The sequence below is a fragment of the Hermetia illucens genome, chromosome 6, assembly GCF_905115235.1.
Source record: "Hermetia illucens chromosome 6, iHerIll2.2.curated.20191125, whole genome shotgun sequence".
Taxonomy (NCBI): Eukaryota; Metazoa; Arthropoda; class Insecta; order Diptera; family Stratiomyidae; genus Hermetia; species Hermetia illucens.
This window is the reverse complement of record NC_051854.1, coordinates 71,708,747-71,733,180: the sequence shown is the minus strand read 5'-3', so window position 1 is coordinate 71,733,180 and position 24,434 is coordinate 71,708,747. Positions and strand designations below refer to the sequence as shown.

Below are 24,434 nucleotides of genomic sequence, written 5' to 3'. Positions count from 1 at the left end.
CAATTGCACCAAGTCGTTCATCAACTAATGTTCAAGGTATGGGACAGCGAATCAATGCCTGACGATTGGTAAAGAGGCATTATCTGTCTCATACATAAAAAGGGGATATCATACAGTGCAGCAATTATAGAGGCATCACGTTAATGAGTACCATCTATAAGATATTCTCTGCTATCTTCCTAGGCCGGATAGCCCCATACGCCCAGAACATCATTGGCCCATACCAAAGAGGCTTCACTCCAGGCAAATCAGCAACTGATCAGATTTTCTCTCTGCGGCAAGCAATGGAAAAACTGTTCGAATATGGGCATCAGTTGCACCATCTTTTCATCGACTTAAAAGCCATCTATGATAGCATAGCCAGGGTAAAACTGTACGCGGCCATGAGACAATTCGTTATCCCAGCGAAATCGATAAGACTGAACGAATCGATAGCGTCAAAACCGAAAGAACGAACAACATCGAATCGCACTGGCCAAACGAAAACAATGAAGATAGGAGATTACAGCTTTGAGACCGTTGAAAATTTCTCCTATCTACGGTCGAAAATCTCAACCGATAACAGCTGTGATGCGCATAGCTGCCACGCCTATTTCAACTTACAAAAACTGTTTCGGTCGAAACGTCTCATTATAGGGTCAAAGATCTAACTGTACAAGACAATGATCTTGCCAGTCCTCATGTATTCCTCGGAGACTTGGGTTCTTGCCAAGAAAAACTGCGAACTCTTGGCTGCATTTCAGAGACGAATCCTCGGAAGAATTTGTGGCTCCCTACATGAGGATGGACGATTCCGTAGACTACATAACGACAAAATCTATGAGCGATACCACAACCGTCTGGTTGTGGATAAAATCCGGCTCCACAGCCTCAGGTATGTGGGTCAATTAATATGCATGGATGAAGATGATCCAGCCCGGAAAGTCTATAAGGGCAATATCTATGGTAGAAAAAGAAGACGAGGTAGACCCTGCCTGAGATGGAGCGATGGCATAGCTCAAGACGACTGACTGACTTTTAGGGAAGTCGAATTATTGGACCTCGGCGCAAAACGGGGGTGTCTGGAGTTCCTTATTAAGGCAGATCTTGACCGGATACCTGTTGTTGCTCCGTTGATGAGTTATTGAGTTATGAACTGAAAACTACAAAGTGAAGGGGCTGCCAGTAGTATTTCGCTACTACACCAAGTATGTCCCAAAATGGAGATAGAATCTAAGGATATTAACTTTTCAAGTTGTAATAAGTTCTAGAATTCTAATCTTTCCGCAGCTATTAGGCATCAAGTCGCAGCTAAAACGTGGATCTTGAAATTTTCACCAATTACCCCATGGAGAGATCTACCGAGAACACTTATTTATTATTCTGTTAAGGGAAAGTCGCACAGCGTCCTTAAAGAACTATTGTGCCCCTTTTACTGGTTATAGTGTACCTATTGATCATAGTATCTCAAGCAGGCCTATAACCATCAGGAACTTTAGTATGTTCCCTACTTCCAGATCTTTCAGCTTTGCATCTGGTATTATGTGTTTTCCCAGATCCCTCGAGCTACTTTGCACAAGTACCGGGCACTGTCCTAGCACGTGTATAGAGGTTTCGCCATACTCCTCACAAAACCAGCAGGCAGTGTCCGTAGATATCCCTAACTTCCCTAGGTGATAGTTCAGCCGACAATGGCCAGTGAGAATTCCCACTATGATTCGAAGGTTCTTTTTGGTGAGGCTTAAACAATCCTTTGTGCGTATGGGTTCGTATTCCCCAATTTCTTAGATTCATAGCCGTGAAACCGTTTCCGATTCCACTGAAGGGCTCTGGGGTAACGGCATACCTGTTCCTTTCTTGGCTAGTTCGTCTGCTGCCTCGTTGCCTTCCAACCCAGCCAACACTTAAGTTATTTAATACATACTGTGAGGATTTAGAAGGAGCAAGGGAGACTTCTAGGCTATGCAAAGTCCTTAAAAAGGAGATGTCGGCTAAGTTGGACTATCTTAGAAAACCGGATAGAACTATCACAAACTCTAGCGTTGAGTCTATGCAGACGGGAGAACAGGTGACAGAAGTGAGAGGGGGAGAATTGGCGGTTTCTGCAAACCTTTCCACACGAAAATGTTGCAAGGGAAATTGGAATGCTGCCGGAGTGGCTGTACCAATGAAAAGGCAAGAGCTGCTCTATTATGATATAATTTGAACACTTCAAAGCACTTGGCATGGATGGCATCTATCCGGAAATGCTGAAAGAGGGCATTGAACACTCAGAGCAGCTTCGAAGAAATATGTTTCAAAGACGTTTTGCTCTGGATTACGTACATACATCTTGGCAGAAGGTTACGGTAGCCTTCACACCTAAACCTGGGAAGGATGACTATTCAAATCCAAAGAACTTCAGACAAATCAGCTTAGCATCATTTTTGTTGAAATGTCTGGAGAGATTCGTTGAGCATGTAGCGTATATTCGTAAGAAGGCGCTAAGTTCGCACTGACTAAATGAAAAATAACACCCTCACCAGCTTGGAAAGTCTTGTCAGTCTGCTCTCCACTCTTTGGTTTTAAAGATAGAGGATGCAACAGTGAAAGGCGAATACGCGATGGGAGTGCTCGTAGACATTGCAGGGGCGTTTGACTATGGGCCCTTCCAAAAGCTCTGTGAAGCCGTGAAAGACAGAAAGGAGCGGAGTGTAAAAATACACTTTGTGCCGTTGATTTGATTGACAATTAGTGACTCCGGGTTGGACTTTCGGTAAATCCAAATAAAATTGCAATGGTATTATTTACAAAGAGTAGGAAACTGAATGATCTTTGCCTTCCAGAGAGAAGGGTGCAATTTTTTAACTCTCCGAAGAAGTGAAATATCTGGTAGCTCTTCTAGACAAAAAGCTTTTTTGGAACAAAAATGTAGACGTAAAGATAAAAAGAAAGAAAAGAATTTTCACTACAAACTAGCTACACTGCAAAGAGCTGTGTTTTTGGGTATTACCGATGCCATGAGCACATCCGGCGCAGCTCTAAATGAATTGCTCAATTTGTAGCCTTAGATTTATTTATTCAGAGGACTTCAATAAGAGCAGCTCATAGACTCATTCGATTAGGTCCATGGGGAAGCATGGGAGCTACAAAGTGTTAGAAAACTTATTGAGAGAACTGAATCCAGTTTTCGCAATGCCTTCTAATTCTCCGATTTCCATGCATCTGTTTGGTAGAAGCTATAAAGTGGTTTCAATAATTTCATAGTTCTTATCCTTGCTTCATCCTCTCCTATTATTACTCATGCAAGAAAAGAATAAGTTGAAAGGTTCGTTACTTTTTTGGTGGCTTTGGTTTGGTCCAGTTATCTTTTCAGGTTTCTTCTTTGTGATGTAGTACAAAGCCTACTATGTCAGTTTTCAGTATATGGTATCTCATGGTGAACATTTTCAGAATCTAAGAGCAAAGCCTAAGTCTTTCATGCTCGCATCAGCCGGAAATTGACCGCTTATATTAGTGGAATACTATAGTCCACACTGCCCAGCTCCCCTCACCTCGTACATTCTCGACCACCATAAAGTAAAGGTCTAAATCTAAAATTGACTTTAATGAAATAGATCAATTAGCACAAACTGAATACTTTGAATTTTCCTTGGTAACAATGATTTTAACAGATCCCCCATTAGTATAACACTATATTTTTCAACAGAATTAAATAGTTTGATATGTATCTTTAAGTGTAAATATTTAAGACAACGTACCAATAGGTATATGGTCATATGCTACACATAGTTTACTTACGTTAATTACCTCTAAGCTAACTCATGAAAATTAAAAATAAATTGCCAGATATTTATAATTTATTATCCCAACAATGAGCCTATGCTACAAAATGAACCCAAATTTGTTAATCCACTATCTACATCAGATGCTAGGTTACAAGAGATGCTAATAGATATTCGAGATGCTAATAGATACTTTTATCTCGATAACACCTTTATATAGGAAAACTTAAAGCCGCCTTATCGCGTGTTAAATCAATTCAGTATTTTGTACCGAACAATCAAATCAACATCTTCTTGTCGGTACAACGTGGTGCAAATTTTCACAGTCTTGCGAGTGTTTCCATATTCTGAACAGTGCGGAAGGGAATATAGATTCTCAAGGAAATGGCTTGTGATTGTAGTATTTTGTTTAAGGATTATAATAACAGCAGCACCAACAACGTATTTTATAGTGGCCAGATATTGTCCGGAGTCGCCGTTGTTCTACTGAAGAAACCAAAAACTATCAAGGGTAAGGTAACTTTGAGCCTGTGAAGAAATGTGATTGTGACACTTGAAATAACTTAATAAAAATATAGAAAATGTGATTCGAAACTCCATTTGCTCTCTAATTTTATAATAACCCACATAGTTCAAAAATTATCTTTACAATTTTTGATGCGCCTTTATCTTCCAAAGTGGTTTTTCTTTTCAAATCCTGCACTTGTTCTTCGACGGTAAATTGAAAGGAAGAGTAACATTGAATCCTTAAATACAGTAAATTATACGAAGAAGAAGTTCTTTAACCTAAAAAGCAATATATGAAATTGGGACTTGATCTTCAGGATAGTTTACTTTGTCAGTTCAATGATCATTTCCTTAGTACCGACAGTTTTAAAGCACAATCTGTTACCCGCGATAAGAATCTTTTATCCTCTTTGGACTCTACCTTTCAAAATACTATATAGCTGCAGATTCTGGGTTTGTTCACGCATTGCATCTTCGCAGCTCACTATAGTTTCTCTGTAGGCATACGGCTGTTGTGAACTCTTCCTTTTGGAAGCATATTACCTTTGTGATTTATTTAGCACTAGCTGACTCAGCGGACGTGCTATCTTACAATACTGCCATTCCCCCATTAACTTCTGGTTGCTTTTCTTCAATTCGGAGCTACCAACTAACTTTAGACCGTGTCAATTGAAAGTTGCCAATCTATTTTGTGCCAGCCAGATGGTGGTTGAAATTTTCCTTTCCCAATATACTTATTTGAGAGTAGGGATAACATTATCTCAAATAGCTTTTTCTTCGCCAAATGACATAATTTGAAAGCAATAGTCGTATTTGAGGGTGTAAGTCGAAAAATGTACAGAATCTGACCCATTTCCGGAAACCAACGAATGTAGTGGCTATGGTGGCGGTAGCAATGGCGTCAATTTGACTTGGTCGCTGGCACAACATAATCCAGGATATGTTTCTTTAAGCTAACATTGAATAGCTTGCATATGGAAACATAACGTTGTATTAAAGACAATATTTCTACGTTATTGATCTCGATTCCATCGAATCCATTCAACTCCATTTCCCGCTTCACGTTCCTAGTCAGGTTGACTTGCTCGTATATATTTTAGACTGGCAAAAATTCGGCTCAAAATAAATAATTGACTCACTAACTCACTGCATAACTATGTACATACTAACATGTGATCTACTTTTAATATAAGGCCTGATCGCGTTGAACTAACTGTGACCTTTGTTAACCTTTTTAAGGTTTCGTGTGAAACAAAGCCTTATTAGAATCGAGTCGATGTTGGTTTTTACGGTTTTGTTTGCAATGTCTGTCTGTCTGTCGGTCTGCCTTTTTTTGCCAGGAGCTCTTCAAAAGACTTTGGCCTGGGCACGGGATTTTTACCCACTAAAACCACCCCCGACTCTCCCCCTACTCCGTGGAACCACCTTTAGGTATTACATGACGGGGCGGAGTTAGCATACTTTAGCTAAATCTCCTTCCGTCTACCCGCGGGGTTCGTAACCGCGCCTTCCTCACTTCTTCTGCTTTTCGCAGTTTATCCTGGATTATTGCGATCATGGAATTGATCGCATCCTAGTCTTCCTGACAGGCTACCATTCTCCGGACAAAATTTTCCGGTGATAGCACTTCACCTAGAGTTTCCTCTAGATTCCTTCCTTCTTCCACGAACCTAGGCCACTGGAAGAATAAGTGCGCTGGGTCCTTTGGGACTCCGGCGCAGTTTGGACAATTTGGCGAGGTATCCAATTTAAACCTATACAGGTATTGACGGTATCCTCCATGGCCCATGAGAAACTGGGTGAGATTATAATTGATCTCCCCATGCTTTCTCTCCAGCCACTCCCTGATGGAAGGAATCAACCTGTAAGTCCAAAGACCCTTTTCTGACTGGTCCCATCGCTGTTGCCATCTGATAATGGATCTTTCACGTTCGGTTTTCTTCACCTGAGATAAGGGAGAAATGGATGTAGTGTTATAAATGTTCATCATTTCGATTGCCAGGATGTCAATCGGCATCATTTCCGAAATGACGAACGCTGCATCGTGTGAGATGGTGGCAGAACACACCCTTAAGGATGTTCTTCTGTAAACCGTACCCAGTTTATGTGTTTTGCCTAAAACCTGCAGCGCGTTTCCCCAAATTGGAACTGCATACAGCATGATAGAACTCGCCACCCTGGCTATGAACAGCCTGCAAGTATGCCGCGGTCCTCCTACGTTCGACATCAGCCTGTCCAGAGCCATACTTGGTGGATGCTTTTTACAAGTATGCTCCATGTGCTGCTTAAAATTGAGTCCGCCGTATATCATCACCTCCAAGTATTTGGTGGCCGGTTTGGAAGTGATTCTGTTAAGGGAAAGGGGAAGTGACGATACAATTTCAGATTCTAATGCAGGCGTAATTTCTCTTGCGGCGCTTAGTGATGAGGACCGCTTCCGTCTTTTCCTCCGCGAGTGCCAGTTCAGCACTCTCTAACCAAGCCTTAACAACACTGATTGCTTCGCTTGAATACAACTCAACATCCTCGAGATGCTTTACGACCACAACCATATCTCATCGGCGTAACCCACCGCCGCGGCTTCCTCCTGAACCGGAAGGTTAAGTACATCATTATACATGATGTTCCACAGTAGTGGACCCAGTACAGAACCCTGTAGGACACCCGCGGAGTCAACGTACTCCTTGGGTCCATCATCGGTATTATACCAGAGTCTCCGCTCTTTCAAGTAGCTATCGATAATAACGGCGAGGTAGGTGAGAACACCAATCGTCGCCAGAGGCTTTCGAATAAGGTTCCAATTGGCCGATTTGAATGCATTCCTCACACCCAGGGTCAATACCACGCAATATTTGCTAGTACAACCCCAGCCGTGAATTGCATTTTCGGCCAAGCCAGTGACCATTTTGATGGCATCAATGGTTGATCTAACTTTACGGAACCCATACTGCCTACCTGAAAGGTCCGCTTGACTCTCCACGATTGGGAGCAATCTATTATAAATACTCCGCTCCATCATTTTTCCCATGGTGTCTAGAAGACATATGGGTCTATAGGAGGACGGTTCCCCTGGTGGTTTGCCAGCTTTTGGCAGCAGCACCAGCTTCTGCCGCTTCAACGGTACAGGAAGCATACCCTCGGACATGCACATTTCGAACAGCTCCGCGAACATATCCGGTCTACATTTGACGGCAAGTTTGAGGGCCTTATTCGGAATGCGGTTCAGACCCGCGGCTTTGTTGTCGCCTATTCGACTGCTGATCTCCAGCAGCTCGTCCCTGGTGATTGGTGGAATCGGCGTCACATTCAGGCGACGCTGGAAGGTGTCAATACCCCCTCTTCTTGTTGGGGAAATAACCCCTGTATTATTTTCAACAAGAACATAGGGCACGTGATCTGCGGAGATGATCGGCCTCTGAATCCTCCTGTCACGATTTTACAGGCCCTACCCCACGGATTTATGTCCGCTTCCAAACACAGCTCTTTAAAACATTCCCTCTTACTCCACTGGATGGCGCGCTTGAGGTTCTTGCGAGCTTTCCTATAGGCAAGCTCCTTTTACCCTTGATCGATCCTACCTATTGCTCTCTGAGCCGTTCGTCTGCCACTGTGGCAAATCGATCGAAGGCTGGCAAGTTCACTATTCCACCAATACTTGGGTCTTCTAGTGGGGAATGAGCATCTCTTAGGTATCGACGCGTCACATGATTTAGAGATGCTTTGTGTAACACGGAGAGCTCTATTCGTGGAGGTACCTGCTTTGCTAAGCAGGTCTAGCCACACTTCCATGAACGTTTGCGCATCCATCGCTTTTGCAAACCATCCTGGTGTTCTTTTGGATTTCGGCTTCCGAGGTGCGGGTCTCCTTCTTTGTGGCCCCATCCTTAGTTCAAAGATGATTGCCTGGTGATTGCTGTACGTGAAGTGCAGGGTAGACAAAAGTCAGATCTATAATTGAATCAGTTCCCTCTTTCCGATAAGTGTTTACATCGCCTTAATTGGCCAGACCTACATCTAACTGGGCAAATGCTTCTAATAAGCACTGCCTCCTTAAATTAGTCTCTTTGCTGCCCCACTCGATAGCCGACGCATTAAATTCAACGACTATCACCTCTGGACTTCGTCCCTTTGCGTCGTGAACAAGATCGTCTAACAGGTCTTTAAACTCAGGCAGTGTGAGGCTCGATGGGGCGTAGCAGCTGTATACGAATATACCACTTATTTTTTCCCACACAAAGCTGCCCATATCGCCGCTCCACCAGTCGAATCGGTGACCCATACACCACCGTAGAGATTTCTGTACGGTTCACTAATGATAGCAACTTCCATCGCGGATTCGTAAGTGGTTTGCGCAAGCAAATCTTGTGCGACCCTGCAATGATTAAGGTTTATTTGTATTAACCTCATTTTTTCACTGCAGTTAACGCCTTCCTAAATTCCGGGCATTTACCACTTCCGGCAATATGCCGGTTATCCCGTCCATCTTTTCCTTCGCACAAAATGCATTTGGGGTCTCTATTGCACTCCTTGGCAATATGTCCTTTCTCCCTATACCTTCGACGTCGCTAGTGCATGACTTCGCAAAATGTGCAAACATTAGGCATTTGGAACACCTCTTTAAAGAGATATGCTCCCTTAGTCGGCGAACAACCCATCCAATCCGAACCTCCCACGCGGCCAACAACTTCTGCGCTGACTTCACTGGCAGTCGCAATGTGACCGTGACTCACGATAGATCCTTCGCTGAATTTCTCCAACTTGAATTGTTGCTTCAAGGCAGTGAAGATCTCTTCTCTGGATGTTACCTCATCGAAATCCTTGCACTGGATATAGATCTCATGTTTTTGGAAACGAACTGCGACATTCTCCCCAAGTGAGTTTAAGACTTGGTTACGAAAGCCGTCAGTTTTCCCCACGCTGGATTTTTTCGGTTCAAACATGGGATCTCCTTTCTGGGTCCTGTCTGTCTGTCTGTCACACGCCCTTTTCTTAGAAACGGCTATACCGATTGACACGAAATTTGGTGAGAAGGTGGGAACTGTGAACGCCCAGACATGCAGTGAATTATATCCTTCTACGTTGAGATTACATACATGTAAAAGGGAGGTGTAAAATTTTCCACCGAATATAGTCATGTTGGGTATCAAATGAAAGGTCTCGATTAGTACTTTCCGAAGCCGGTCTTGGTTTTGAGATTTGGTAGAAAGATGGGGAGTGGGAGGGGTGGAAAGTGATGATTTCTTTAACGGACCCATTCTCAGAAACTGATAATAGTATATTACCATATTTTTGGGGAAATTGAGTAAAGGCCCCTCTTGAGTTAATCCTAGAGTTGTAAAAATTTGTTGTAGTATAGAATATAATATGAAGCATGTTACCCCCAACTTTAATCAAAATCATACTATTACTAACAAACTTACAGTAGCTCAAATTTGGCTTTGCCATGTAAATTTCCTGCAACTAAATATTACACTAAAGAGAGTAGTCTGACATGCTAAGTGCGTATACATAACGGGCTACACACAAATGGAGTAGTTCTGCACCCAAATATACTCTAAGAAGAAGCAAACAAAACCTTTCATACCTGAAGCGCCGAGCTTCGGGTTTCCCGACTTATTTTGTTTGTATCATATTACATATATATATGAATGAAATTGATGTTGTTTATTATGTTATGAAGAGGAAATATATTGCTTTTGCAAAAACTAGAAAACCATTTTATTTGCCGCAAAGTTTAAAACTAGTATGACCCGAATCAATAAATTACCACTTGTGCCTTCAATTTTGTGAGCATCTGTATATAAGTTCATATATATAATAAGTTGGTTCAAATTTGACACCGATATATTTGTAGTAACGCTGGTCCTGTAATTGTTGCGGAATTTTCTTCACCTTTGTTGAGAGGGCCAAGTCTTCTTTTTCTTCAACCTTTTTCACGTTCACAAGCGGGGTTCGCTCGTCGTGATCGGTTTCGCCATCTGGCTCTATTGAATACCTAATCTGGGTGCAATTTTGAGGCTTTTAAATCCCAAGAGGGCCAAGTAAAGCGCACTATTATTTGTTTATAAGATCCGCCGCCGAATTTCATACTTTTTATTTCTATCTTAATCAAACTTCACCGGCAGTCAAAAAAAAAATTTACAGTAATTTATAGTACTATTATGTATTCATATGTAACCAAGCGTTTGATTTGACACTCAGCTATCAGTTTTAGGTTTATGAGACATATAAAACACATATCTGAAAACCCATACTTGTCAGTCAGACCGCGATATAGTTATGATACTTTTTTCGACCCATGATACTTCTAGTTTTGGATCGGGAGTACCTTCAGCAAGTCCTCTTGCTCCTAGTAAAATGATGTGATCGATATTTCCCAGATTATATGTAATGGTTTTTGCCATTAACTGGCTTGTGTTCAGGCGAATATTTATGTTTTTCACTCTTCACTTTTCAATCTAACTTCCCTTCGTGACGTAGATTCAGAAGCACCGCTCGTATGACACATTGATTGCTTCTTTATGTTTATGATGCCAGCTACGTCACTATCATTTCGTTTTGTGCCTAAGGCCTCAACTTCCATTTTTTTTTTTTAGTAATATATTACCAAGCGATGTAAAAACTGTTGGAATATGGACAACAGTTGCACCATCTGTTCATCGACTTTAAAGCCGCCTATGATAGCATAGCCAGGGTAAAACTGTACACGGCCATGAGAGAATTTGGTATCCCGACGAAATTAATAAGACTGACTAGGCTGACCCTGACCACTGTGCGAGGCCAGATAAAAGCAGCAGGATCACTCTCAAGACAATTTGATATCAACAACGGCCTACGACAAGGAGGGATCATGCGTCCTCTTTAACCTGGCCCTCGAGAAAGTGATCCGTGATGCTGAGGTAAATGCAAGAGGTACGATCCTCTTTAAGTCCACCCAACTACTGGCCTATGCTGACGATATCGACATCATGGGAAGAACCACCCGAGACGTACAAACTGCCTTCATCCAGATCGAGCAGGCGGCGCGAGATCTTGGACTGCACATCAATGAAGGCAAGACAAAATATATGGTGGCAACGTTAGCACCGAAGACGAATCAACCAACAACATCAAACCGCACTGGTCAAACACAAACACGAAGAAGAAAAAGGATAAGAGAATACAACTTTGAGACCGTTGACAATTTCTCCTATTTGAGGTCGAAAATAACAACCAATAACAGCTACGATGATGAAATCCGCGCACGGTTGTCAGCCAACAGAGCCTATTTTAGCTTACAAAGACTGTTCCGCTCGAAATGTCTCACCATAGGGTCACAGCTCTTACTGTACAAGACAATGATCTTGCCAGTCCTCATGTATTCCTCGGAAACTTGGGGTTTTAGAACTCTTAGCCGCGTTCGAGAGAAGAATCCTCCGAAGAATTTTTGGCCCCCTACATGAGGATGGACGATTCCGTAGCCAACACAATGACGAAATCTATGAGCGATACCATGACCGCCCGGTTCTGGATAAAATCCGGCTCAATAGGTTACGGTGGGCGGGTCACTTAATCCGTATGGATGAGGATGATCTCACCCGGAAAGTCTATAAGGGCAATATCTATGGTAGAAAAAGAAGACGAGGCAGACCCTGCCTAAGATGGAGCGATGACGTAGGTCTGGACGCCAGACAGCTTTTAGGGATATCGAATTGGTGGACCTCGGCGCAAAACCTTCCTTATTAAAGTAGGCCTAGACCGGATACCGGTTGTTGCGCCGTTGATGATGATGATGATGAATATGTTACTTATAGTACATATATTCCGATGACATGTGGAATGGAAATTCAGAAGCCACAACATTCCCACCCTTCAACCTTAACTTTGTTCCAATACTGTTCGTGAGTTAATTCTAGATTTGACCTAGGGTTCTGTATTTTTCTTGTAAGTTTCACATTCTAGTTACTAATATTAAGCCTTAAACATTGATTTAACAATCAGAATTCACAACTGTAGATATTAAGAAGGAACTTAGTCTGGATTTATATAGTCGTATGGTATCGGTGTTATCCAAAAGTTCTAAAAAGTTTATTTACATACTATGTACTGCGTTGTTCACACATTTCAAACAAAGAAATCAATTTTATCTCCTCCATTTCTAGTAAAAGGTAAACAAGTAAACAACTGAATCATTTTTCACCTAAATATGGAGTTGGATATCTTATTACCTTCGCGCAGAAACGTGTTCAATAGAGGAGCAATTAGCATCTGACTGCAAAGTTGGTTCTTCGATGGGCTTTCAAAATAGGTAACCGAGATGTAATTTTATGTTTCGATTTTTAGAATGTCTGCTTTTATAACAAATCAATAGTGTTTGCATTTGTAACACCGGCAGAGAACTAGTCAGTAATACAGTCATCCTTTGTGAATTATCGAGTTCGAATTGAACTTCAGTGAAGTCTATCTTTATTTGTCATCTTCACTCCTAATGCCAATTGTAACCATCGCCTTTCTGTTTAGTTCCTAGCATGAAGACTATACACAGGAGATTCAAAAAGTCTTGCACACTTTGTATCGCGACGGGAGTTGCGCGAGTTAACTTCGGGCTTCGGCTTCGGCTAACGGGCCATAAAAACAGAGACTTCTATTTATGGCTCCCTATATCCCAGCGGGAACCAAAGTTGGAGCTTCCTTAAAGATTCATTTGGGATTAATGATAATGGACCTTAATAGCATCAGCGAGCGAGCGAGCGAGCTTAGTGGAAGCAAGCACGGGCAACATTCTGGGCAATAGATTCGAGTGTGCTCTCCTAGCAAATGAGGCGCTTCGGGTATAAAGATTTTCTCTTCATCTTGTGGGAGAAACTTCAACGCACATTTTTCCATTCGTATATAGCTACAAATCCAAATATTCCTTCATATTTTTCCAAACTACAAGATATATGTACATTTTACAGACATGTAGATATTGTTCTCATCCTAAATAAACAAACTGCCTTTTACCGAATACTGCACATATGCATGCATATATAAATTGATCCTACTTATATTTCTGGTTTACTTCATGTACAAAAGTATCTATATGTACATATATAGTATGTATATTAAATACCGCTGGTTTAATGTACTAATATATGTATCTGGGCTAACTACCCGCAAACTACATTACCACGTATATATACCTACATACACATATAAGTCTGTTTGGAGTAATATTAATATACATGTTGATATAAATGACCCAAATACTTCAAAGAAAATGTTTTTTGGACCCCCCATTGATGTGAGCTCACTTTGTGTGGTATTGAAGAATTGATATGGGAGGATGACGTCATACAGGTTGTAGGATGCACGAAATTCACAACAAATGGCACATTTCACTGTCTATAACTTTGCTAATACTAGTTGGATTATTTACAAATGCAATTTGCTATTTCTAGCATGAATTTAAGGGGAGTTTCCCGCAAAATTTATAAAATATGCTAATATACTATATTAACTTTATCTGTGGAGATATCGGAACCGAATATATTTTGAGGCCTAGATTTCGTTTAGATACACCACTGTGATTTTTTCCAGATGTTTCGGTTGGATAGGTTCTGAGAATGAGACCTGTTACACTTTTCGATGCTCATATTTTAAGTCCTCACTCTCCTACAGTTCACCCGAAAGCAAGTATGGGGCCAGTTCCGAAAAGTAGTAATTAAGCCCCTTAATTTGATACCCTACATGGCAACATTCTGTGAAAAAAATAATTGCACCCTCCATTCACATATATGAAGATGAAATGGCACCACTTACTATATGTAAAGGGAACGTCAGACCACACGTTCTCGCAAATTCTCGAAATCTATGAGCGATGCTATGACCGTCAGGTTGTGGATAAAATCCGACTCAATAGGTTACGGTGGGTGGGTCACTTAATCCATATGGATGAGGATGATCCAGCCCGGAAAGTATATAAAGGCAATATCTATGGTAGAGAAAGAAGACGAGGCAGACCGTGCCTGAGATGGAAGGATGACGTAGGTCAGGATGCCAGACAGCTTTTAGGGTTATCGAATTGGTGGACCGCGGCGCAAAACCGGGATGTCTGCAGTTCCTTATTAAGGCAGGCCTAGACCGGATACTAGTTGTGGCGCCGTTGATGATGACGATAGAATGCTATAAGAAAGCTGTGATTTTCTTGCGGCAGAATTATAATTTAAAAGATTTGGAAAAAGAAGAATAAATTAATGAATTTTATTATATTAATTTTAATTACGTATTAGAAGTATGTTTACTGCTTAAATGTTCAGAATCGTCCTAACGTAGAACTCCATGGAGCTGCAGCATGCCTTTCCCCTGCAACTTCTCATTATCTTGTGCAGCGGTGCTGCTGAACTTTATTTTTGAAGATTTTGTCAGGGATTCGCTCCGTCACCGACCAAGACTCAAACCCATTTGAAAACATTCTCTTTTTATCGGAAACGGCGATTAAAAGAGAAATCTATATGCTAGCAAACTAAAAAATTTTAAATTGAAAATTTCATTGCTAATCAAATGCTTTCCGCTCTTGGCAGATTTAGGAATTGTCTTCTAGATTCGGGTACCGCAATAGAAAACATTTGTTGCTAAACATCGAATGGTAGTGCAGGCTTCTCAAAAAGTCATAGAGAGGGCTGAGATATATATGAGATCAGGGCCTTAATTGTGTTAAAGCGCTTCATTCAAGACCGTAACGATACACTAGAAGACTACAGTATACTCTCGGAATCAATGTGATTATTACTCTGATGAGTAGCCTAGTACTCATTCACAGTTAAGTTGACATCCACAATACGAAATGCTTCTCCCACCATTGAGATTTGAATCGCACCTTCAGCTGCGATAACCCAGCGCTCTAATCACTGAGCCATGCGGGTCCTGAGAATGGCCCACTGAAATAAGGGCCGCAATCCCTTCACCCAACTTGGTGTGAAAAGAGTTGAACTGGTCGAATTTATCAAGGACAAACACAACGTGCACCAATCCATACTGAGCATGGTGAGAGCTACACCGCTGTTCACTTTTCTGACACTATTATGCTTGTATGATTTTGAAATGCCGCTAGGCCGCCCTTCGTAACCACAAGCTCCTCTTGGACACAGGCTTTGCAACTACCTTAGGTTAGTAGCTAATTGCTAACCATTAGCTAGTGATTGCTAGTACCACGTCACTATTATCATATTAAAAAAGAACAATTTCTCTCTTTTCCAGGTATCCATGTTATATTCAAAGGATATGCGAAGGTCTATTGGCATCAGGGACCATTTAAACTGTTTATGGATGAAAGGCATTACATGTTAAAACAAATCTATTTGCTGGGTAGTGAGGAGAGTAAACCATTCACACTATCTTCTGGTGTTCACAGTTTTCCCTTTCAATTTCTACTGCCAGAGAATTTGCCAAGCTCATTGAAGACGGAATTTGGACGAATCAGCTACGACATATTGTTAACTGTGGTGAATCCTTTAGCATTAAATCATGTTTGCATTAAATCAATTCGAGTGAACTATGCTCTTGATTTGAATTCTGAAATTTCGTATCAGGTAATTTCCTTTTAATAAACTTAGGTCTTTTTTTAAGGTTTTGTGTAAAACAAAACCTTATTAAAATCTATTCAATGTTTTTCTGTCTGTCTGTCTGTCACACGCACTTTCCTCCAAAACGGCTAAACCGATTCGAACGAAATTTGGTGTACAGATGGGAACTATGAAATCACACGCATACAGCGAGTTGCATAAATCTAAGTGGAGTTTAAAGGGGTGCCCCATACATGCAAAGGGGGGATTCAAAAAAATTTTTCACCGGATATAGTCGTGTAGGATATCAGTGTAATCAATGTATTTGAGGAGAGACATCAAGGTCGCTTAAAGCTTTCCAAGTCTTCTAGTCATCAATAGCAATAAAGAATAGTAACTGCGACAAAATGCAACCGTCCATAAGACATAGGCGTGTTATGCGATTGAAAAGCATAGTTAAGGATTCTTCTCCACTTCTACAGCTGCTCGATATCTTGAATGAGTACCCCACCATTAAAGCCCTTGATCGGATCCCCGAAAAAGTTGTGACTATCCACAATTCCTTTCATGATGCGGTTCTGAAATCACAATTTTTTGCAGGAACTTTTGCCTCCCTCACTAGGGTTAGCGCGTAGTCAAAGTTGTACATTTCGAAACTTTATCCCGAAGGCGGACCAGGCGCGTTCGTACATTCCAACATACAATGTAGGAGGGTTGATGGAAGCAAAACGTCAAACCCAAAGAATCTTTCAGCTTCCGGAACATGGCAGTCGAGTCCCAAAAATAAAGAATCTAAGATTCGCAGATTGCTAGTCAGTCCACAAATTTCTATCCATTTTACTACTTTCAGTGAATTCTCCCCTCACAGGGGGAACCAAGCTTACCAACAGTTAGTAGTATTTGCAATGTTTGCCTTGTGGCAGCACGTTGGAGGCAAGCACGACCGGCGGCATTGCCAACGGTCAGATCACCTCCAGCAGATGCACTGAACTGCTACCGACACAGCTGACGACGTGGCGCAAAGCCGGCGCGCGCGCTTCCTCTTTCTTCTTTTCGTGACCACTGGAGCGTACGGACGACGGCCATTTTTGTCAAATTTAATTGAAATAATTTAGTTCATTCAGTGGTTATATATAATTCGTTACTACTACCTTTATAGCTAAACTAATTTAAATATAGATTTAAATATTCTTAGAAAACTGTTTATACTTGTTTTTAAGGTTTTGTGTAAAACAAAACCTTATTTATCTTACTAGAACCCTGAAAAACAATATTTAAAAATGATTTGTCAGTGAACCCAACTCCTAAATTGGTGAACCCGACGTGATATTTGGATTGCGACTAAATGGCAGATACTAGTCGACTCCCATTTTAGGCGGAGCCTTTTTGCGTCACTATGGGCTGTTGGTGGACCTACATACAGAACAAAGCCTTAATAGACCCCGCAACCTATTTAAATACGTCAGGAAAAATTTCCACCTGCGCAAACGATACTCTTTTTATTGTTTTCCTGTCAGAAAATCTTTCTACTTTTCAAGATAAATTTTATAAGACGACCAAAGGGATAGCGATGGCTAACCCCTTATCCCCACTATTAAGTGAAATTTTCTTGGAAGGCCTAGAAAAGAAAATGGAACGACAGATGACCTAGAGTTTGGTTACGTTATGTGGATGACGTCCTAGCCATTGTAAAGGAGGGAGATAAACAAGATATACTGGATCAAATCAACAAATCAGCAAATATAAAATTCACGATGGAAGAGTAATCAAACGATGGCATCCCCTTCCTCGATATCAAAGTACTAAAGAGGAATAACGGCTTCGAATTTGATATATATAGGAAGCAATCAAGTACACAACGTACCATTTCCCATATCCGGTCTAGGCCTGCCTTAATAAGGAACTCCAGACATCCTGGTTTTGCGCCTAGGTGCACCAATTCGATATCCTAAAAGCAGTCTGGCATCCTGACCTACGCCATCGCTCCATCTTAGGCAGGGTCTGTCTGTCTGGTCATGGTATTGCTCATAGATTTCGTCGTTATGTAGCTACGGAATCGTCCATCCTCATGTAGGGGGCCAAAAATTCCTCGGAGTATTCTTCTCTCGAACGCGACCAAGAGTTCGCAATTTCTGTTGTTAAGAACCCAAGTTTCCGAGGAATACATGAGGACTGGCAAGATCATAGTCTTGTACGAGGGTAGTTCAATAAGTCCTTAGAATGAGCAACGGATGGCGCGCGAATCGCCCTAAATCATCTGTTTTTAGTCAGCGCCACTCCCGACTAGATATATAGTGCAGTCACAGTCCACATCTTCTGAGTTTACATATTTTTATAATCGATTGAAAAAAAATTTGCTTGTGAAAAAAAATGGAAAAAAACGAGTTCAGAGCGGTAATAAAACATTTTCATTTAAAGGGCTTAACTCCATATGAGATAAAAAATGAATTAGGCTCGGTTCATGGCACATCTGCCCCCGTCTTAGCAACGGTTTATTATTGGATACATGAATTTAAGCATGGTCGTAAATCAACAAGTGACGAACCACGTTCAGGAAGGCCCGTAGGAGTGACTACTCCCGAAATCATCCATAAAATCTACGATATGGTGTTGAACGATAGAAGATTAAAAGTGCACGAGTTAGCTGTGGCCACAGGGATATGAATAGGTACAGTTTTTTCAATTATACATGAAAAATTAGGCATCAGAAAGCTGTCAGCAAGATGGGTGCCGCGTTTGCTCTCAGCTGAGGATAATCGAAATAGATTGGTCACCTCTGAGGCTCTTTTGGCGCGCATAAGTCGGAATCCTGAGGAATTTTTTCGTCGGTTTGTGACTGTGGATGAAACATGGATACACCACTACACTCCTCAGACGAAGGAACAGTCAAAACAACGGATCGCCACGGGCGAACCAGCTCCAAAGAAGACGAAGACCGTAAAGTCAGCTGGTAAGGTTATGGCTACAGTTTTTTGGGATGCCCGTGGAATTATTCTTATTGACTACTTGGAAAAGGGTAAAACAATTACTGGTGAGTATTATGCATTATTATTAGGGCAGCTGAAAGAAGAAATTAAAAAAAACGACCACATTTGGCGAAAAAAGAATTCTTTTTCATCACGACAGCGCCCGAGTTCACACGTGCTTCGTATCAACGGCAAAAATGAAAAATTTAAATTTGAATTGGTCGAACACCCACCGTATTCACCAGATTCAGCCCCCAGTGACTTTTTCTTATTTCCAAACATGAAAAAATGGCTCGGTGGACAGAGATTTACGGCTAACGAAGACGTCATTGCCTCTGTAAGTGCTTATTTTGAGGAACTTCCGAAAACACACTTTTCTGAAGGATTAAAAAAACTCGAAAAACGATCGACCAAGTGTGAAGAGCTCCAAGAAGATTATGCTGAAAAATAAAAAAAAAATTTGCTCAAAAAAATTGTTTTTACACTTTATTCTAAAGACTTATTGAACTATCCTCGTACAGTAAGAGCTTTGACGAACTGAAACCTTGGCACCGGATATTAAAGGCCGCCTTAATGGCTTCTGACGATCCGTAGCGGTCGCTGACCTTGCCTTTCGTCCTCCTCGGCCTTTGCACAACTCATCGAGAGGAGTTCACGGCCACCCTTGCGGAGGTGGTGTATGGGGAGAATCTGCGACTACCCGCCGGCACTGTGCTGGATATCAGAGCTCAGTGACGCGGTTTCGAAACTACGCCGACTCCTCCTTCCCGATATACAACGCCGAAAGTCGACACCCTCAGGGAGCTCGACACATGCTCGCCGGTCCTTATTAGGGGGAGGGGGGGGGGTCTTTAAAGTCCCTGGAGTGACGGGAGCACTCCTTTAAGCTCGACGTTCGAAGCGGACCCAATCCTTATCGAGGCTGAATGCCTTTTCCGAACCAAGGGACTATCCAAAAAAGGGCGTCCGCGAAGCGTTTGGTTCGCCCTGTAACTGCATTGGCGGGATCACGTCGCGGGTTTCTCTAATGAACCTGCGCGGTTTCATTTGGGGGCAGAGTGATGTGGAGGCACATCGGAGCATGACCCACCAACTGCATCGCCGGCGGTCAGATCACCTACACCAGATGCAGTTGTCGATTTGGCATGAGGCCTCCTTCCTTCTTTTCGGAACTTTTCAAAAGTGTAGATAAATTGAGCAAAACGTCGCAAATGAATTTTATATCTCCAAAATGGTTACTCAAAGTTCATTAATGAATCTCCCCGGAATGTTGCATGAGGTCTTTAATTTAATCTGCAATTAGAAAACTCGTAATAACTCTTCATATCTAATAGCAATTCAACACCACATGGGATTGTGTATACGTACACCAACAATTATTTATAGCTCAAGATAGCGTTGATATGACCATCTGGCAAACAAATTTTATATTAAAGTTCATGAACGAACATGAGTTTGACATGTATGGAGATATTTACGATTATTTATATATTCAAAAAAAATTAAATTGCATATTAGTATTTAGCAGACTTCTTTTTGTTTATGAAAATTAATGAAATGAATCAATAAAAGCTTGGAGCCATTATGTAGATAGATATTGGGTATTAAGAAAGTGACAATACTGAGATTTATCTGCAAGATAGTTTGTAGGATTTTTCTATCGGTTTCTAAACCCATCACATATATTAATTGAATTTATCTTAATTTACTCCTTAGCAACCAATCTCCTACACAACACAATGCAGCAGTTGGTGGAACGTTTGTGGACCGCAAATGATTCGAGTAAAATTTAACACAAAGACGACCGGATTTCAAATAGGAAAGCCTCTCAGTTTTCATTTAATTGTGGAAAATGACACCGTGTTCAAGTGTAAGGATGTTTCCGTGAAACTACGGCAAATCATTCGACATCTAGCCGACGAAGAAGCTAATACCATCCGAGTAACGATTGCTGAAAAATCGCTAGGTTCTATCGAAAAGTTAACAGTTCGGAAGTTTGACGATTTCATCGACGTGCCAATAACTTCATCTTCTTCAGAGGACACATGTGATATAATAACGACTAACTATAGAATTCAGATAATTGTTAGAACACCACGCCTACATGAGGATTTGATCGCAGTGATCCCCATCGTACTAGGGGTTGTTCCAATTGGAGGTGATGTAGTTGAAGTTCTGAATGTCCTTGATACACGATTATGAGAAAAATCTTAAGAATGAATTCATTGTCCTCGAAATTTTGGTTTTATTTTTTGAATTGTAGGAGGACTTTGTTTTTGTTAAAAAACAATGCTTAGGTAATGCAAATGGATGCTAGGAAAAGTATTATATTTGCAAAAGCCAGAAAGTACATACTGTATACATATATGCAAATGATATTAAATATAACGTATCAACGCAAATTCTAAACAGTATTTGGCAGATTATAATAGTAGAATCATATGTAAACAAGCATTTTAAAAGAGAAAATCCTTAAAAATGTAATGTAAACCTCACTCAGAAAGAGGAGACAGTTCCCCAGTTCCAAAAAAATAATATAAAACCAAAGCACATTATTTACCAATTTAAGTAAATATTACTTATTCGATTTTTCGATTGCATCTTGTTGTTATCAGATAAAACTGTCTTTTGTTGAGCGGGGAGGAGGGATGGTTTTGAACCACATCTGATACGGAGGACCCCAACAATGATTATTCAAAATTACTCCTCCCCCTCTCCGTTTCTGTACTGTACTGTGACATAAACTGGATGTTAGCGCCTAATCCTAAGCGAAATAAGGTGATAGCATTCTTGAAAGTACGCCTCCTCCTCTCACTGCATAGTCTAGAAAACCTAGTAGTAATAGACGCAAATGCAATGTCGAACTGAATTAAATGCTTAGTCAACTTTTTTGCGCATCCTTGATTGATACTAGCGGAATTCATCACCAAATTGGACGCATCTTTATCAAAGCGCCTATCCTTCCATTTTGAACTTATTAGTTTGACATTCTGCACTATTCTGTGCTCCTAGATTTAAAACACTACCGCCTGATGATCACTGTGGATGGGTGCAAAAGGGAAAACCTGGTGAAATTGATGTCAATTATCGAACATTCCGGCTTTATGATATGTGTTTGCATCACTGTTATTAGCAATTCCTAATTTCAATTAAACACTCAAATGTTTCCAGTAGCCTACCAAAGCCTCCAATCGCCTTTCGATTTCAAGGAATAGTTGCTGCTCCCACATAGTTGCCTGTTTGCCCTTGTCATGAATCCACGTATTATTTTCAGATATTTTGTATGATCCGCCGATCAGAACCACATCCGCATCCTCGTCTACTACAGTTCGTACTAGGAGATCCTGAACCGGCTCGCAGTGATTGAGGTTTATCTGTATTACCTTCATGTTGATTTCGGTCTTCCTGAACACCGGATATTTATTACTGCCAATTATGTGGCCAGCGTCTTTTGTCTGGTCTTTTCTACAGAAAATTCCTCGATTTCGAACTGAGTGCGAATCACCGCGACTATATCCTCCTTGTGTTTCTTTACAAACGGCGAGTGGCGCTATTTTGTGTTGAGTTTGAAGGGGGCTCCTAATACATGCGAAAGGGGGGGGGGGCGGGGTATAATTTTGTTTTCACAGAATATAATGGGGTATCAAATGAAAGGGTTTAATTAGTACTTTTGGGAAATGATTATATTTCTGATATTGGGTAAAGCATAGGGGAGTGAGGACTGGAAATGTGTGGCTTAAAAAGTCAAACGTAAACGGTTTCTTTTTGGTACCTTTAAGCCGCAAAGGTGCGTTCTTTTTGTCCTGATGTTTATACAAGTTTTAGGGATGCTGCAAAAAAATCTGAAAAAATTCAAGAAAGTGCTCAAGATTTCTAATTTAAAGAATCGCAAGCGATATTATAAAATATTTGCTTTTATTTTACATGTTTTTCAACAATTAAATGAAGAACCTTACTTAAACTTTTTTTTGTGTAAAACAAAACCTTATTAAAATCGATTCACTGTCTGTCTGTTTGTCTCTCTGTCTGTCACACGCACTTTTCTCAAAAACGGCTAAGCCGATCCGAACGAAATTTGGTAGACATATGGGAACTATCAAATCGTACGCATATAGTGAATGACATAAATTTGCGTGCAGTATAAGGGGGGGTTCCCATACATGTAAAGGGAGATGTAAACATTTTTTTCATCGAATATGGTCATATGGGGTATCGAATGAAACTCAATTAGTACTTTCCGAATCTGATATCAATTTTGACGTGAATTGGAAAGTGCCCAAGTAAGGAGCCAAAATGTACACACTTAAAGTGAGACAGGACTCATTTCCGGAAACTTCCGGTGATGTGCTTAGTTGAAATCTAGGCCTTAAAATATGTCCCATTACAATATCTGCTCAAATAAACTTACTAATAATATATTACCAACTTTTAGAAATTGATTAAAAAACCCTTGAATTCATCCCGGCATAGAGGACAATATTTCGCATAAACGTCCCAAATTTCATGGAAATCTTGCCAACGCCAAAGTTATAGCAGTTCAAACTTAGCAATTTCGCGCTAATTAACAGCATGCTAAGCCATACAAATAAGATGCTGACGTCATAATTGACAAGAATAATTGACATTCCAGTGAAATATTAAAATTCCATTCATGAAGAGCCTATTTCTCCTCAGCTCTTTTTAAGGTTTTGTGTAAACACAAAACCTTATTAAAATCGGTTTACTGTCTGTCTGTCTGTCTGTCTGTCTGTCTGTCTGTCTGTCCGTCTGTCTGTCTGTCTGTCTGTCTGTCTGTCTGTCTGTCTGTCCGTCACACGCATTTTTCTCGGAGACCGTTGCAGCGATTGACACCAAATTTGGTGGAAAGCTGGGAACTGTGAACGTTCACGCATACAGTGAATTACATCCTTTTACAACGAATTTAAGGGGGGGTCCCCATACATGCAAAAGGGGGGTGTAAATTTTTTTTTCATCAAATATAGTCATGTGGGGTATCAAATTAAAGGTCTCGATCAGTACTTTTCGAAGCTGGTCTTAGTTTTTACATTTGTTGGAAAGGTGGGGAGTGCGGGTGGTTGAAAGTGACCATTCCTTTACGGGGGCCATTCTCAGAAACTACCTAACCGAAAAATCTGAAAAAAATCAGAAGGCTGCCACTATATGGTGCCTGGGCTCCGAAATACCTTCCACACTGATATCTGCATAAATAAAGTTAATAATAGTATATTACTATAATTTTTAGTAATTCGCTGCAGAACCCCCCTTAAATTCATGCTAGGACCACGAAATTTCGCGACAATATAGGGTATAACATAGAGCATGATCTTACCAAGTTTGGTGGAAATCGCACTATTACTAACAAAGTTATAATACGTCAAAGTTGTCGCTTCTTCGCAAATTCATGACTATAAATGTCAATATCATCCGAAAGTGGTTATTCCCACATAATATATGCATATATTACGTGCTACGTACTAAGAAATACACAAAACCTTTCGTACCTGAAGCGTCCAGCTTCCGGTTTCCCGACTTGTTTATATCTGATGTAGGTTAAATTCTGCGCTTTTGCTAATAATGTTAAACTCAGAGTGGAATTTTCAGCTATATGATATGGAGCGGTCATGCACTCCTCGCTCCTCACATCTTCTTCTTTTTCTTCAGCCTTTGTCCCGTCCACTACTGGGGCGGCTCGTCAT

General features: G+C 40.9%; 1 protein-coding gene across 2 annotated transcripts in view; it reads left to right on the top strand.

Annotated features, from left to right (window-relative positions):
• LOC119659588 (arrestin domain-containing protein 1-like) overlaps window positions 1–20,966 on the top strand; it is a 50,013-nt gene extending 29,047 nt beyond the window's left edge. Inside the window, exons 1-3 of one of the 2 annotated variants that reach the window (XM_038067747.1) lie at window positions 3,986–4,254; window positions 15,468–15,799; window positions 20,455–20,966. In XM_038067747.1, coding sequence (XP_037923675.1) covers window positions 4,128–4,254; window positions 15,468–15,799; window positions 20,455–20,940 — 945 coding nt within the window. In that variant the 5' untranslated portion in view covers window positions 3,986–4,127 and the 3' untranslated portion in view covers window positions 20,941–20,966. Of the gene's footprint in view, window positions 1–3,985; window positions 4,255–15,467; window positions 15,800–20,454 lie in introns of those variants that run through there. The other variant, XM_038067748.1, reaches the window with a different exon arrangement.
• The last annotated feature ends 3,468 nt before the right edge of the window (window positions 20,967–24,434 follow it).